Source organism: Sebastes umbrosus, chromosome 6, assembly GCF_015220745.1.
Source record: "Sebastes umbrosus isolate fSebUmb1 chromosome 6, fSebUmb1.pri, whole genome shotgun sequence".
In the NCBI taxonomy this organism is placed as follows: Eukaryota; Metazoa; Chordata; class Actinopteri; order Perciformes; family Sebastidae; genus Sebastes; species Sebastes umbrosus.
In genome coordinates, this window is record NC_051274.1 from 10,414,751 (window position 1) to 10,430,951 (window position 16,201).

The following is a 16,201-nucleotide window of genomic DNA, read 5'->3' on the forward strand; positions in this document are numbered from 1 at the left end:
GCAGGTTATTTTTTAGTTCTTGGAAACAGACTTTGACACAGTACTGGTTTTGGTTTTCAGCGGATATTTCACACACTGATCCCAGGCCTATACAGTAGTAATATATGGGATGAAACATGACTAAAAAAGGAGGATTGTTGGTATGTTGTTCTCCACATTCTGTCACAGCATATCTTGTTGCAACAGACATTAGACTCAGCTTGCCCATGACACTCAGCGGCTCTCTCCCGGCATTATGATACTCTGCAGTGCCTAATCCCACAGTGCTAACGCTGCCAGCCTCCACTGACGGCATAACGGAAGGCGTAATGTCGCTCAGTCCTGTTGAACAGTTCAGCTGAGGTTCGCTGAAACGTGACGTGGCACTCACGCTGGCTTTCAAAGCATCCCGTTGTAATGAGGCAGCCAGATGTTTTGCCTGTAATGCTCGTGTCACCGGTCCATCTGCTCCCTTTTGACATTGAATTACAGTACGTGTTTGTGAGAGCCAGGATTAGTCTGTTCTTCTTTTACTGCCGTGCCGTCAGTGTTGGAAAGCTCCACTATAGTTCATATTCCAGTCAGGAGGTCATCGTCACTGTTGATTTCATTAATTGATTTATTCCTTAATCAGAGTGTATGTAGCCTCTTATATCCATGAAAAAAAACTGGATAGAGGAAAATTTAATAACTTATACTTATACCTGTCTTATTCACTAGCATCTGGATTTGATAACATCTGTAGGCTGGGATCACTTAATGATTTTTTTCTGTACTGATCATGAGTGCTTCTAATCTTTTTTTTTTTTATTGTGAGAAAGTTGTGCTTTTTAGACCATAGTGTCAAACATACATACCTACAGTATATGATATAAATAAAGGTTGATACACTTTGGAAAGTTGATATTTCTGATCAATCTAATTAATTATGATCAAAGTCACCAATTAATTTAAAAAGGAATTTCTCATCTTTTTAGCCCATTTTAAATAATAAATGGTCTGTTTGTGGGTTTAGAAATTACACCTCCTTCACAATAAATGTCCCCAAAATTACATTTATGCACTCACATGTTTATATCTTAAATTATTTTTACTTCCTGCAAACTGGTGCACATTTAATAGTTAGTTAACTGTTTACAAGTACTGTAGGTACAGTAGGTAGCAATATCATAGTCAGGAATTTAAAAACCCATTGCCATTTTAAATGACAAAATGACAAGAATGGTGTTGTTTTTGCGGGATTTTCACTTCAGAAAATCATGTTTCCTTCTCGAAAAAGACACCTGTCCTGGTTGAATTTCATTAAATAAACATTTTTACATACGTGACAGTTTAATATTAAGTTCGATGTGTTTGTGAAATTTAAAACACATTTGAACAGTCCCTTCCTAAGTTAAATTGTGGTCACTTTAAAGCAGATAAATTAAAATCCGCTTTCATTGTGTCCTCAAACAAACCGTGACAACAAAGGACAACAAATGCAAACATTTGCTCACATGTGTGCATTGTTCACCCAGCTTTATATTAAAGATTAAACATGATTCAATCACTGAGCTCTCTCCCTTTTGCATCAGGATTAAAACCTGTTTCACAGAGACCATTAAACCCATAGCTTCTCCATGGAAGGGCTGCAAACAACAATGGACCGATACAATGGCAGCGTGGACGTCAGCTGCACTCAACTCAGGAGGACTGTGGAAGAGTTTAATGAGTTTAACATTAGATCATTAAAAAAGCTTTTCAGGGATCCATATTTCAATTGATTAATACCCAGCTATTATATGTTCAGGAGCTTCTACTTACATCACACATTGAATGCCAAATGCTTTGTGTGCGATTGTCAGTAGACACTTCTCGCGATAGCAAAATGAACAGGTAGGCTTACAGAAGGGGCACAGTGAGGGGAGATCGTCCACTAGGTAATCGATCGCGGAGGGCGTCGTTCTCTCCGACAGATGAAAAATAAAAAATGCTAAAATGGGTCGCCAAATATACTTTTGCGGCCATTAATATACCCGGGAAGCCCGCCCAAGTAAAGTCTGTGTAGGAAACACTGGGTACCGACCTTCTCATCTAAATGAAGGAACCGATTAAGCGCCCCTTTAAACTAATTGAAGTGCTTATGTCTGGTTAGCAGATGGGAAAACGTGGGACTTCAGTGGAGAATAAAGGACGCTTGACAAAAAAACGAAAGCCTGGCGTTAGAACACAAAATGTTTTTCCTCTCATGAACCTTAGAAGCTAAACAATACAGGCTTTATGGCAGATATCACAAATTTTGCTGACGGCCGCAGAGAAAACTAACAGAGTGTTCACAATATGTGTCGTGTGGCATGCTGAGGGAGGGGGGGGGGCGGGCGGGGGGTTGACATATGGACCCCACTTGAGAATGCACCCACTACCGTATGTTACCACAGGCGACAACTAGACAACACATGCAAATGTATGATAATACATCCTGGTCTGTGTGCGGTAATGTGCTGAAGAGAAAATGTGGAGGGTTTGATCTGGAAACAAAAGCTTGCATGTTGTGGCTGAACATATGAAGATTTCTATTTCACCAGACCTTGTAACATATGAAGAGACAATATCATCTCAACTGACATTCAGGGCTGTAGCCAGGGTTTTAAACTAAAAGTCATGATACCGAATTCCCACATGCGGCACAACCTTAAACATTTTATATCTGTTTAACTGTTAAAATGTCTCCCTACATGAACTTCTATAGCTGAGTTTCCACCGACTTTTAGTCCCGGGAACTACTTTTCAAGGAACTAAAAGGTTCCTTCAGCCCACTGTTGTCTACGTTTCCACCACTAAAGACCTGACAACAGAGCCTAACTTGACTTTTAATGTAGCAGCAGTGCTGTGTGTGTGTTCCGATACTTTCAGAAAGTACTACCCCCCAACCAGGTCCTTTCTGGGGGGTAAAAAGGCCCAGTAAAATGTCCCCAGAACTTAATTTAGACCCTGGTCCCTGCAGTCTAAGCGCAATGAGTTCCTCAAAAGGTTCCTAGTTCCGGGGGAAAGTTCCTGTGGTGGAAACGGGGCTTTTGCTGTTGCAGACGCCTCCTCAATGCTTGGAATATAATATATAATATAATTTTTTGTTGCTTAAACATCTTCAAACAGCTTTGATTGGTAACTTGACTGCACTTTTGTTTCCTTTTGTAACATTTAGGGAAACTTTTTAGATTCTCATTTTATTCTATCTTATTGGATTTTATGCTTTTTTTTTTATTGTTTATTGTTTTTAAATGTCATTCTAATGCTTTTCTTTGCCTATGTAAAGCACTTTGAATTACCTCTGTTTGAAATGTCCTATAGAATATATAAATGTATATAAAAAATGTATATAAAAAAATCTCTGTAAATTAAAAACCCCAAATTCCCAGAAGCAACACAGTGAACATGTTCTCAGTGTCCTCACTGATGGCCACAGCCCTGCTAACGTAAACATGATGTGTGTGGTGTCTCTGCTCCACAGCTGGTGAAGCTATGCAGTGGGATGATTGAAGCAGGGAAGACGTACGTCAGTGCCAACAAGCTCTTCGTCAACGGCATCCGGGATTTGTCTCAGCAGTGCAAGAAGGATGAGACGATCTCGGTGAGGTTCTGATGAGTCCTCGTCATTTCATTGAGCAGCTCTTTATGAACCAGTATACCCTTTATTGTGGTTTTATTTGCCATATTTTTCTGACGATTAGTGGATAGGACTGTTAGAGTAAGTGTCTCATGGAATGGGGACTTTCCTCTTCCTCTCTGCGTGTTAGCCATACAGCTCTGAGTAAACCTGATTACTAACAGATTAGTAAGTGAGCATCAGATCCGGTCTGGAAACTTACTTCTGGCTCGGCTCGCAGCACCAGCGTCTTGGACTATTTTCATTGCTGCTGACATTAAGTACTATTAAAAGCCTTCTTGGCTTCAACCGTAGGACTAATTGAGAGTTTCTTATTAAAGTCTTGTTCGTATTTGTAGTTTCCATTGTACGAAAAAAAAGAAAGAAACTGAAGCAGCCCTGCAATTACAGTTTCTTTTCCTGTACAAGAGAAGAAATCCTCCAGTGTACCTCAAGTGACATTAACCAGCTTCATTTTAGGATTGTGGATCTTTTCATTTTCTTCCATTTAGAGTTAAAATACATTTTGGTTTTAGTTTTTGACATCTTCTTTTAGTCTCAGATGCAAATACAGCAGCAGTTCTGAGAATATTTCTTTATGTATTATCTAGTTAAAGGACGTTTTTTCTTTGCAGGAGTGCCTGGAAAAGTGCGGTGAAAGCCTCCAGGAAATCATCAACTACCACATGGTAAGTCAGCCTGCTCTCCAGAGTGTCCCCATATGCTCCACTTCAGTGGATTGATTGATAGCACAATGATATCATCCAACATTAAGGCCTCACGAGGGACCTATATTCCCTTTACAATAACACAGAGGGTCAAGCTGAGCTGAACTGTGTGTGTGTGTGTGTGAGAGTTGCTGTGTGGATTCCACGTGGATTTCTTCTTTCACACATCATCGTCTATCTGTCTATCTGTCGCGGTGTAACTGTCAGTATACTGTACCTGTCAGACAGAGCTGTATCACATCTCAGACGGTCCCACAGAGGGCAAAAATGGCAAAAAAAGACACAGACTCTGTCTTTCAAAGAAGGCTTTATATTAGCAGAATGCCTCATATGGTTCATTACCACTTACTAATAAGGCAACCTTTAAAAAGGGCTCATAAAATTTAACTTATGGCTAATAAATGCTACTATAATCAATTAAAATCCATTGCTAAAAACAAATGCAGCATTGCCAGGTTGTGAAATCTCCCATTGGCAGGTATTCATCATTTCTTTTTGTTTATAATACAGTTATAAATGTTGGTAGCCCATCAATAAACACTCTCTTACTTTCTAATAAGCAATCACTATCAGCAATTTAACCCACCCCTATTTATCATTAATAAGAAGTATATACATATAGTATATAATAAATTGTTTATAACACATTATATTGGCAGTATAAGCAGATATAAGGACTTTTTGAGTGTTAATTAATGTATAGTATTTTCATCAATTATCTTATGAGGACATATTTTGTATAATTCCAACGGTTGTATTATCTATCTGTTTATATCCAGCATTAAGCTGTGGATGCTTCACAGGAAGAGTTCAAGTTAACACTTAAATCCATTTATTGAATCCCTCATCGAATCTTATTACTTTTATATTTCAACATTTTTAAGTAATAAAGGTTAAAATAATTACAACTTAAAGAAGTCTGATCAGCTTTTGTTTCGCTGAGAAGACAGAAACACCACAGTTGTAATTTGTAGTAGTCCGGTAGGCACAACCTGAAAATGAGATGAGCAGCAGAAGATATGAAGTGTGCATTAACCGCTCTGTTGGTTCCTGTTGGACTAAAAAAAAAAACACCGCCCTACTCGTGGTCGTACGGTGGTGTTACACAGTGAAGTGTCTCTTCACTCACAAACAATCTTTGGCTGAACCCAGACACCGGCTGTAGAGAGCTCATTAACCAGAGAACAGCCAAACCTTTCATTTTAGCCTTTATGGAATTAGTTAATTGAGCTTCAGCTCATCTAATTTGTCACCGGTTTTGAATTCAGCACTGGCTAAAAATAAGAAGCTGTTACCTAAATGTTTTGTACATGTTTTGCTCTTTGTTAATAAGAAGTGTGAGGAGAGATAAAAGGTTTCATAAGAGATTTGTTGATGTGGCAGCGTAATGAAGTTTGGTATTTTGCTGACCGGGAACCAGAATTGACCTAGATATCAAAACCTATCCCCTACTTACAACAACATTATAGTGTCTTATAAACCATGTTTTAAAGCTTTATATACTGATTAGAAATGCAAAATCGTGGGTTAAAATAAAACGTTACAAAAATGGGAGATCACAACCTGGCAAACCAAAACATGCTCTTAGTAGTTGCCCATATATCTGATCTATATAGCATTAGTAAATGAGTCATTAACTCTTAATAACTCCATTAGTTTCAACTTACAAACCCTTTATAAAGGGTCCCTTATTAGAAAGTGGCACAGTAAAGCCAGTTTGTGGAATTTTTTGTTTTCAAAAGCAATTATCTACAAGTATTTTAGCAATCATCTAAAGGCCACCTGATAAAATTCCTGAGAATCACAACCTTGAAAAACAAGAACATGATTTTCATTAATCTGCATCTTCCCCTTGACGTTAAACAGCACTTCTGCTTTACTGCTGTGTCATTTCCCCTTCCCGCCTCCTGACCCTCCGAAGGCCCTCTGAAGTCCATTAGCTTGAACCCGTTGCGTGCTTGATGATGCTGTAAAGTACAGAGCTTGTGTGTGTGTGTGTGTGTGTGTGTGTGTGTGTGTGTGTGTGTGTGTGTGTGTGTGTGTGGGCATCACATTCCTTTCTGAAGCTGCAACAAAGATGTGTCATCGCAAATCAGCCACTCCCTCCACCTCATTCACTCCCAGTCTATTGGTAGAGAGAGAGAGAGAGAGAGAGAGAGGTCAGCTACACACATGGAGGGTTAATGGGCCCGGGTCACTCAGCCAGGCGTGGATTAGCTTTAGCCGCTGGACAGTAGTAACCCTGTATAACCTTGAATGTGTTACATATGGTCGGGCCTGTGTACAGTATGGATGTGCGTGACTGTCGATAGCATGTGTGTGTGTGGGGGGGGGGGGGCGTTACTGTACTGTAGTGAAGGTTGTAATCACAGCAATGAAAAGGAAAACTTTGTCATCCTCTACTGCTCCAGAGCCAAAAGACAGATCGAAGACAAGCATGTACATGTACATAACAAGACAATAAGGCTCTTGCCAAATTGTTGTTGTTGAAAGTAACAGAGATTAGATTCAACTTTATTGTCATTGCACATAGCACAAATACTGAGACAACAAAATGCAGAATAATGTACACATGTAAAGAATATATGAATATGCTAAGATATATACAGTGTGAACAAAAAGATACACACTGCAGGTAAAAGTACAAGTAATGGCAATATATATACAGAATAAACATCTGAGGGCATGATATGAATATGGTATATATATACACTATAGGTCAGATATATATAGAGTATGGACAGTAGTATAAATATCAGAGCGCCTTGTTAGCTGAGTGGTTATAGCACATGCCATATAACCGCAGCGTCCCGGGTTCGATTCCAAACAAGACATGACAACAAATGAATCAAATGACTCCCTAACTGCTGGATGTGTAAACTTCCCCATATCGACTTTATAAGGTGACAATGTGTCCATGTTGTGTTTGCAGCTTGTTTCTGCGGCCAAAGTTGCCAAAAAAATCAATTAACACAGGTTTTAAAAAAGCAAAATTTACACACAAGTACTGCGAGCAATCAGATATTTTCTGTGTGCTTTTTACTTTTATTAAACAATTACAAATAAAATACAAATTATTAATATATTTGAGAGCTACTGATCCCTAAAACACCTGCAAAATATAATGCAATAATCATGTGAAAAGCTGCTTCGTGAAGCTAGTATTGTTCATTTTTTCGTTTTATAGGAAAGGCGTTCTTTTTTCTTTGCTGGACTTTTGTAAATGTGTTCATATTAGAGCTTTGTCATTTTAAGGTCTACATGCTTCCTCTCAGATGCAGACTTCAGAGCTCCCGTCAGTCTGTCATTGTTTCTGTCAGACTGACAGATCCTCTGTTTGTCTGGTTCAGCGTGCCACACTTTAGAGACCACAAGAGAGTGAGGGTCTGGCCCGGGACCAGCTGGCCTCTGCCACTGTAAGCTCAGCTGGGTTTTCAGCCCTCGCCCTCCCTCCTGTCCATTAGAGCCAAGAGTCTGACTGGACATTAATATGATTGGCTCTCAAAGGTTTTCTTTGTTAGTTTGATGTAAAAGCAGAGCAGAGCAGGAGGGGGGGGGTATGTAGCAATAAGAGGGATTCCCCTGAGATGAAAGATTTCACAGGAATGATAATATTTTCAACGATGTGACCTTAACGCCGCCTGGTGATCCACTGATATGAAAGACGTTTATTAACATTTTATGTTGACATCTTTTACATATTCACTATTTTAATCAGGAGAGACACCATGTGCATTCAGCGCCCCTGTAGCCGAGGGACTCCAGCAGCGCTCCAATGAATAAGACATGATGATGGTTATATCTGCTACTTGTGACGGATGTCCCTCTGCGTGCATGCTTCCGCCACGCAGCTGCTACCGTGCCTAAGAATACGAAATGGCACCGTACAAATGGGGCCGCTGAGTGCCAACTGCCCTTGTCGCGGCCATGCTCGGATGCCTTCTTTAAAACCCGTAAAATAAACACATAGATTTGAACGTGTACAAGGACGTGAGCTCAGACAGGCAAACGCACAGATCCAGGAATGTTATAAAAGAGTCCTGGCCCTCGCTTCCCTCCGTTTCCTGATCGCTTGGCTCTCTCTTGCCAGTTCGGCACCACACAACAGAACAAACAGGCTTTGTTTGTATGAAGGTCAAGCCAAGTATAGCTCCTTTTTTTTTTTTTTTACTTTAGCTCCGAGCCTGTGCGTCTTTTTGCCTTCCAAAGATTTCACAATATGGGCAGAAATCAGGCCAAGATTTTTAACCCTCTCTGTTTAAGTCAAGCATGAAACTCCATATGAATACTCAATAAATTATTGACTGATGTTTGACTCTCTGAACATCCATTAGAAATGAGAGGAGACTGACACACAGATGCAAAGAGAGACGAACATCTGAGCCGCTAAAGGCTATTTACAGTAGAGAGAGAGGGAATGTATGGAAGGGAGGAATTTAGGTTGTAATTACATTTTCAGCTACATACATACAATTACCCGATTTAAATCATTTGAATACAATAGCCATGCTCATGCAGAGGGCTGTACATACTGAATGAGCAAATTCCCATGTGGTATGCCAACGCTAGTGTCTCTCAGTTATATTTGGAAACAAAGAAAGACGCAGCAGGAAGGCATTTCTGTCTGCAGTTGCAATCCTTCTCATTCCTTACAGACTACAACTGTCCTTTGTTCAGAGAGTAAAAATATATTAAAATGTGTCTTAAAAAGAGAGCACAGTGGCCTGACAGAGAAACGGATACCTAACTAAACACTGCCCTAACACTTTGGTGATATTGTGTTTCTTAAAATACTTCATATTGACAGCCGGTCGTTGATCTTCTTGATGATGAGATTAGGCTTGAAGCCCTTGAACAGTATGAATGCTAGGAACTTTGATCTGCATTTGCTGAAGGACAGATTCACCACACAATAGATCAATGGACAATAAAGGCAATATAGGCGATAGGTTCCACGTTATTCTAGTGTTACATCGTCGTTTCTCCTTACATACACACTCTGTGGCCACTTTATAGGGTATAATCTATTACAATTCAATACAACAGCCCTGCCATAACTTTCTTTACAAAGGTTATAATGTTCATGTGTAACTTCAAATACATATTCAATATTGAGGCTACATTTAAAGGAGATGTTGTCTTGGAATACATTATATTGGGAGGTGTTTATTTTGTTCGTCGTTCCTATTCATATTTGGGCCGTCAATCAATTAAAATATTTAATTGTAATTAATAGCATGATTGTCCATAGTTAATAGCGATTAGTCGCAAATTAATGAATCAAAATGTACCTTAAAGGGAGATTTGTCACGTATTTAATACTCTTATCAACATGGGAGTGGACAAATATGCTGCTTTATGCAAATGTATGTATATATCCATTATTGGAAATCAATTAACAACACAAAACAATGACATATATTGTCCAGAAACCCTCACAGGTACTGCATTTAGCATGAGAAAAATGCTCAAATCATAACATGGCAAATTCAAGCCCAACAAGCAACAACAGCTGTCAGTGCGATGAGTGATTATCATAAAGTGGGCATGTCTGTAAAGATGAGACTCGTGGGTACCCATAGAACCCATTTTTATTTACATATCTGGAGGTCAGAGGTCAAGGGACCCCTTTGAAAATGGCCATGCCAGTTTTTCTTCGCCAAAATGTTGCGGAAGTTTGAAGCGTTATTTATCCTCCTTCCTGACAAGCTAGTATGACATGGTTGGTACCAATGGATTTTTTAGGTTTTCTAGTTTCAGATGCCAGTATCTTCACTCTGGCTTTAAAACTGAGTCCGCTACAACCTAAAAATTGCAAGTTGCGTTAACGTGTTAAAGAAATTATTGGCGTTAAAACAAATTTACGTTAAAGCGTTATTGCATTAACCTTGACAGCCCTAATTCATTTAGATGAGGAATATTAGAAACTCTCTCAATATAATGTAGTGCAATATAACACCATTACTCACTATGACCTCAATGCTAAAATATATAACTGAATTAACATCTGACTTTATGGCAGAACAGTTGTATTGAATTGCATAAGATCAGGTCAGGTGTACCTAATTAAGTGGCAGTTGAGTGTATACTTCAGTGTACTTTCTGTTTTGGTTTAAAATAAGCAGAGTAGTAAATCCTGTTCTTCTGATGCTTTAACCAAAGACCGTCTGACTGAATGAAGCAGGGTTTGTTCAGGTATGATCAGACAACCTTCCTGGATATAAAGTCTAAAAACAACAGTTCTTCTTGCCACATTTGACATTTTGACATCTCATTTGACAGTTGTTTGCTTACTCTTGTGCACAGATCAACCAATTTGGCTTAAGATAATTGCTTGACTGCTTTTATTAGATCCGTCTGTGTCCCAACATGTCTGTGGAATGAGAGGCAAACTGGTAGTCAGTACAGTAGTCCATTGTGAGAGTGTTTGTAGCCGTCTCATTCCTCAGCTCTGATATCAGGTCATGGAAGATGTGCCAGATATTCCTAACGTACTTACTTACTTACAACATGTTTGAAAGTTGTTTTCTTTGTTTGACCACATTCCAACTTCATTGTGTGTGTTGATCTGTCTGTTAAATGTGAGAATAAAATTCTATGATAGTAAAATTTAAAAATCCAAACAAAAAGGGATCTCATTCATAATTTGAACATGACTGAAACAAAGTCATGAGCAATAAACCTCTGGGGACCCCGAATGTCCTAATTTCATGGCACTGCATCCAATATTTCAAGATATTTCACAAATGATATGACCGTCAGAGCAACAATACTCCTTTAGGCATATTGTATTCCTTTAAGTGGTGCATTCTTAATCCTGCTGTCCGGCTAGTTCACATCAGAGGCACCCTCTGGCATCTTGTCCAATGAAAGTAGGGTGTCAACTTGCCACAAAAGCAGCTCAGGAATGCTACAGGCTACACTACCCCCAGAGCCAGGAAGTCTCACAGCAGTTTTCCTGCCACCACTCTGTCTCGCACACACACACACTCACGAACCTGGATGTGTGCTTGTTGACTTGACTGCTTTTAAAGATTGGTGGTTTACATTGAGCCTCCGTACACCTCAGACCTGTCTGCACGGTGCCCAACTTAATCTTACACCCGGGTGTTTATGGCCGCTGTGCGCCGCTGCCCTACTGGTTCTGTTTTGAGTCCTTGCGTGTTTGTGGGAGACCTCGATTGGTGCTCCACTCACTTGCGCTTTTTAAACTGCGTCCAGGAGAACAGATTGACCACACACTCACAATCAAACCCCTTTGCAGTCAAACCCGATGGTCTTTGAACATGGCACTCTTTATTTATCGGACTACAAAGGTTGGCTCACCTGTTAGTGTCTTACTGGCGAGGTTGGATAAGACGGCGTCTGGTGCAGCATTGGAGGAATTCCTTTGCTGGTCAGTAAAGTGGATGGTTTCTGATGTGATGAAGCAACAAACAGGATGGGAGGGCTGCTTCGTTGTTCCACTCTCACACTTATTTGGACCCAGCGGGTTTATAGAGCAGTAAAATGAAGCCTTAACCCACCATCAAAACAAACACGTCTCTTTTAGAGTTGCTTGCAGGAATGGGATGACCACTTCCCTCACAGCCACATTTTTTATTTTGAAGCCTGGTCAAGTCAAAGTGCTGGTTAGTGGCTCCCTCTGTACACCGCCTGCAGTGGCAGCTATAGAGAAGTGTCTTACTCATCATCAGCGCCCGTAATCCCTGAGTTAAAACGCCAATAAGCTTAGTTTTATAGGGCCTTGCAAATCTTCTAATCCACACACTCACAGTTGTATATCCAATTATTCAGGCAGGATGAGGATGCAAACCCTTTAACCAATCTAGCTGCTCAGTTATGGCGATAGCACATGGGCACCGACAATTCGTCTGAGTGGGTTTGCAGCCTGCGTCGGATGCAGACTCCGCAGTGTCACATTGTACCAAAAGCCTCCTCTCCTCTCCTCTCCTCTCCTCTCCTCTCCTCCCTCTCACTAACTTCCTCCCTCCCTCTCTGCCCGAGTGACCTATTTAGCAGCAGCAGCAGAAGCAGCAGCAGCAGCATGGCAGGAGCGATCACAGAGGATGTGCTCAGAGGGTGAAAGAGAGGAGGAGGGATCTTGAATGTAAAACACCTAAAAGACGGCAGAGTGTTATTGTGTTGCAGCGGGTGTAGCTTGAGTCAGAGTGACATTCCTCCACCATTCATTCCAACAGGCATTAAAGGCTAATTTGCATTGTTTGCATGCATCATGTGGAGAAAAAAAAGCTATGTGTTGTCGCCCTCTGTTGGTTAGAAATACACTGTAGATGGTTTGACTGCAGCACAATGTTGTTTTCCCTCCAAAAGTCGTATTACTTTGAATGAGATTTGGCAGAATTTCTTTTTCAATTTTTTTTGTGCTATATTGGTTGAGTAAGTACTTAATCAAACAATAGTTGAGGAACTACATCTTTATTTGTCACACTAAAAATCACTTTAGCTAGTATAAATTGGTTGTTTTGACCCTGTGTTAATTTTGTATATTACTGTTGGGTCAGTGGTGGAAGAAGTATTCAGATCCTTTACTTAAAGTATTAATACACTAATGTAAAAATACTCCACTGCAAGTAAAAGTCCTGCAATCAATATCCCACTTAAAGGAACAGTGTGTAACATTTAAGGGGAACTATTCGCAGAAATGGAATATAATTCAGTTGGTTGCAATCTCCTCACCTCACCGTTAGATACCGCCAGATCCCACACACTGGACCTTTAAGTAAAAGTAGAGAAGTATTATCAGCAAAATGTACTTGAGTATCAAAAGTACAAGTACTGATGTAACTGATATATGCAGTTAGATATTGAAAAATGTGAGGGATCGTGAGATGATTAACGGGGTAGGAAAGAAGAGACTTCTTTTATTCATTCATTGGATTTTTTTTTGTGAAATACTGGATAATTTGACCCCTTTGGGCATCGTGCATTTATTTAGAAGAGACCAGAGAAATTTAGAGGGGAAATGTCTCTTAGGTGGAACTGCTAACAAGTCAAATGTAATGATTTTTTATTATTATTTCAATATTGATTAATCTGCTATTGTTTTCTTGATTCATCTTTTAATTGTTTTCTCTATAAAATGTTAGAAAATTGTGGAAAAGCTTGTTTTTATCAACCAACAGTTGGAACCTAAGAGATTCAGTTTTCTATCACATAAAACAATAAAAAACCTCATATTTGGGAAGCTGGCACTGGGTATTATTTGTCGTTATGCTTGAAAAATTACTTGTATTAAAATCAATCAAAACAGAAGTCAATAGTAATTGACTAATCATTACAGCTCTAGTTTTGATATGAATGAAAACCAAATCTGTTAAGGGTTTGTGTACAAAGTCTTCTTGCTAATCTCTTCTTCTCATCTGTTTCAGATCCTGTTTGATCAAGCTCAGCGGTCTGTAAAGCAGCAGTTGCACAACTTCGTGAAAGAGTGAGTAAACCTGCTATTCACGGTTCCCCAGTCAGGTTTCCCTGCAGAACTTTAAGATGTATAAAAGATTCAACACAACTCGAAAAAGCCACAAAGTCCTGAACCTTTAAAAAGCATACTCTTGTTACCCCCGAAAACCTTTTTGCTCTTTTATAAATATTAAACAGCACAACCTTTTGCAGCCCAGATATGTTGTCACAGACGTATCATGAACAATGCAGTGTAACCTCCCGGTTACCTGTGAGCTCACATTGACATTGTGATGGCTTTAAATAATCCAACAATCTGTAATTCTGCTGTCTTCTGAGCTGAACTGTAGAGTGTTTTGTGATCCAGTGTAAAGTTGCTGATGTCTCACTACTCATCTGTGTCTGTCAGAGATGTACGGAAGTTCAAGGAGACCAAGAAGCACTTCGATAGGGTGCGTGAGGATCTGGAAATAGCGCAGGTGAAGAATGCTCAGGCGCCAAGGAACAAGCCTCACGAGGTGGAGGAAGCCGCCGGCACGCTAAGCATTACTCGCAGGTGCTTCCGACACCTCGCTCTGGACTACGTACTACAGGTTAGACTAATGACTCTATGAATCCTTGTTTGACAATATACAGCATGTTCCTAAAGGTACAATTTCATATATTCAAGGACGTTGTATCTTCCTTCACGTACACGTGAACTAAGCTAAAGCTATACCTGACGGAAACATAAACGTCTAGACGGTAGTTATGTAAAGCTAGTCTGTACCTGTATTGTATCTATATCTGTTTGTGTCACAAAAATATCGATATTTGGATGTATTCTAAATGTGGGACAGGGTCTAAACTAGACACCATCAGAAAAACAGAAAAAAATCAAGTCTTAACTAAGCCCAAAAAAAGAGATCAGGAGACCAGTGTTTTGTTTTGTAAGCTACGTTGGTGACGTGTTTTCCGTACTTATGTTACATTGTTTCCGTACGTATTTTACTTAGTTTACGTACTTATTTTAAGACGAATCATGACGTTTTTCCCTAAACCTAACTAAGTGGTTGTGTTGCCTAAACCTAAGTGAGTGGTTTTGTTGCCCCCTGCTGGCACTGCACCTTCATACACACGTGTAATATTGACGCCTCGGCGAGGCAAAACGTGACACTGACATGCTATCCTCTGGTGGACAGGCGGGTCTATTACACACTAATATTGGTGTGATATTGGGTTGGACAAGAGGAGGCCCAGATGAATGTTAAGTTAGGCAGAAGTGTCTATGAAACTAAAAGCTATTGACAAAAGCGATCTTGGCTATTTTGCATGCACTTTTGAGACGGTCCCTAACTTCAACTCCTTAGTTTTCCGTCTGCTGTTCAGTCACCAAAGTAGTAGGCTTCAATATCGGATCATGAGATAGAAGAACATCCGTTCAACACAAGCCAAGCTTTGTCCAGTACTGCAAAACAAATCTGGTGATTCAATGACTCAGTTAATAGCTGATTATTGAATGTCAAACTATCCTCAATTTTTTAAGCCTGTACAGTAGCTTCTTTGTTTACATTTTGACAGATCTGCATCATGGAAAGTCATGCTGCTTTGGTGACTAGCAGTTCCTGTTTGCACTGTACAGACAACAATCACCTGGATTACTTTGATACTGAAGGAAAAGTCTGAATCTGATGACTATGAGCCAAGATTGTGTTACAAACAGAATCAGTTCATACGACGGGTTGTCCGACCTCCTCAGAAAGTGTTGATACCTGTTTCAAAGAGACACACATGAAGGCAGAGTGAAACGCCAGCCTGTCGTAGAGAAGCGGCTGATATTGTTTAAATATGGTGCACATTTTCAGACGGTCTCTCGTGGAAAGCTTTCATAGTGGTGCACTCATTTGTTCACGTGAAAGGTGACAGAAATAGTTGTGCAGAGGATGAAAAAAGAGGGCAAACCCTGACTTCTGTCTCATCTCACCGCACAGCTGACCAATTACGGAGTGAAGGGAGTGTAAATGTCGGATTGTAGGTTTCTGAAGAAGCATACTGGCAGCTTAGGGAGTGCCTGTTTTGTTTGGTTTCTACACAGATTTATGGACATTTGTTATGGATGGATATTGGAGAATATTGATACGACTGTAAAGAGTGATTGCACACATTGTAAACACTGAATGTAGCAGTGTGTGTGTGTGTGACGTCTTTGTGTTTCCATTTAACTGAAATAGTGTGACGTTTGTGGCAAATATTGTCAGTCAGGTGACAGGTCAGTGGGGGGGGGGGGACCAACATTACTATTAATATTTGGATGATGTTCAAAGTCGTTCATATATTCGTTTACAGTCCGACTAGAGAGACGTATCTCGCCTGTACAATCGGGGGAATGACCGTGACGTAGCCCTTTTAGCCTGCAGCGATGTCTGCGTGCGTCTTCCTTCCTGTGTGATTCATTCTCCTCTCCGTTCATATG

The 16,201-nt window shown here is 40.0% G+C and overlaps 1 protein-coding gene across 6 annotated transcripts in view; it reads left to right on the top strand.

The window, feature by feature from the left end:
* The window catches only part of LOC119489437 (arf-GAP with coiled-coil, ANK repeat and PH domain-containing protein 3-like), an 89,230-nt gene that overhangs the window by 42,410 nt on the left and 30,619 nt on the right, over nt 1–16,201 (top strand). For all 6 annotated transcript variants that reach the window (XM_037771861.1, XM_037771864.1, XM_037771858.1 and 3 more), the window contains exons 3-6: nt 3,467–3,586; nt 4,237–4,290; nt 13,722–13,780; nt 14,159–14,342. In XM_037771861.1, the coding sequence (XP_037627789.1) occupies nt 3,467–3,586; nt 4,237–4,290; nt 13,722–13,780; nt 14,159–14,342 (417 nt within the window). The remainder of the gene's footprint in view (nt 1–3,466; nt 3,587–4,236; nt 4,291–13,721; nt 13,781–14,158; nt 14,343–16,201) is intronic.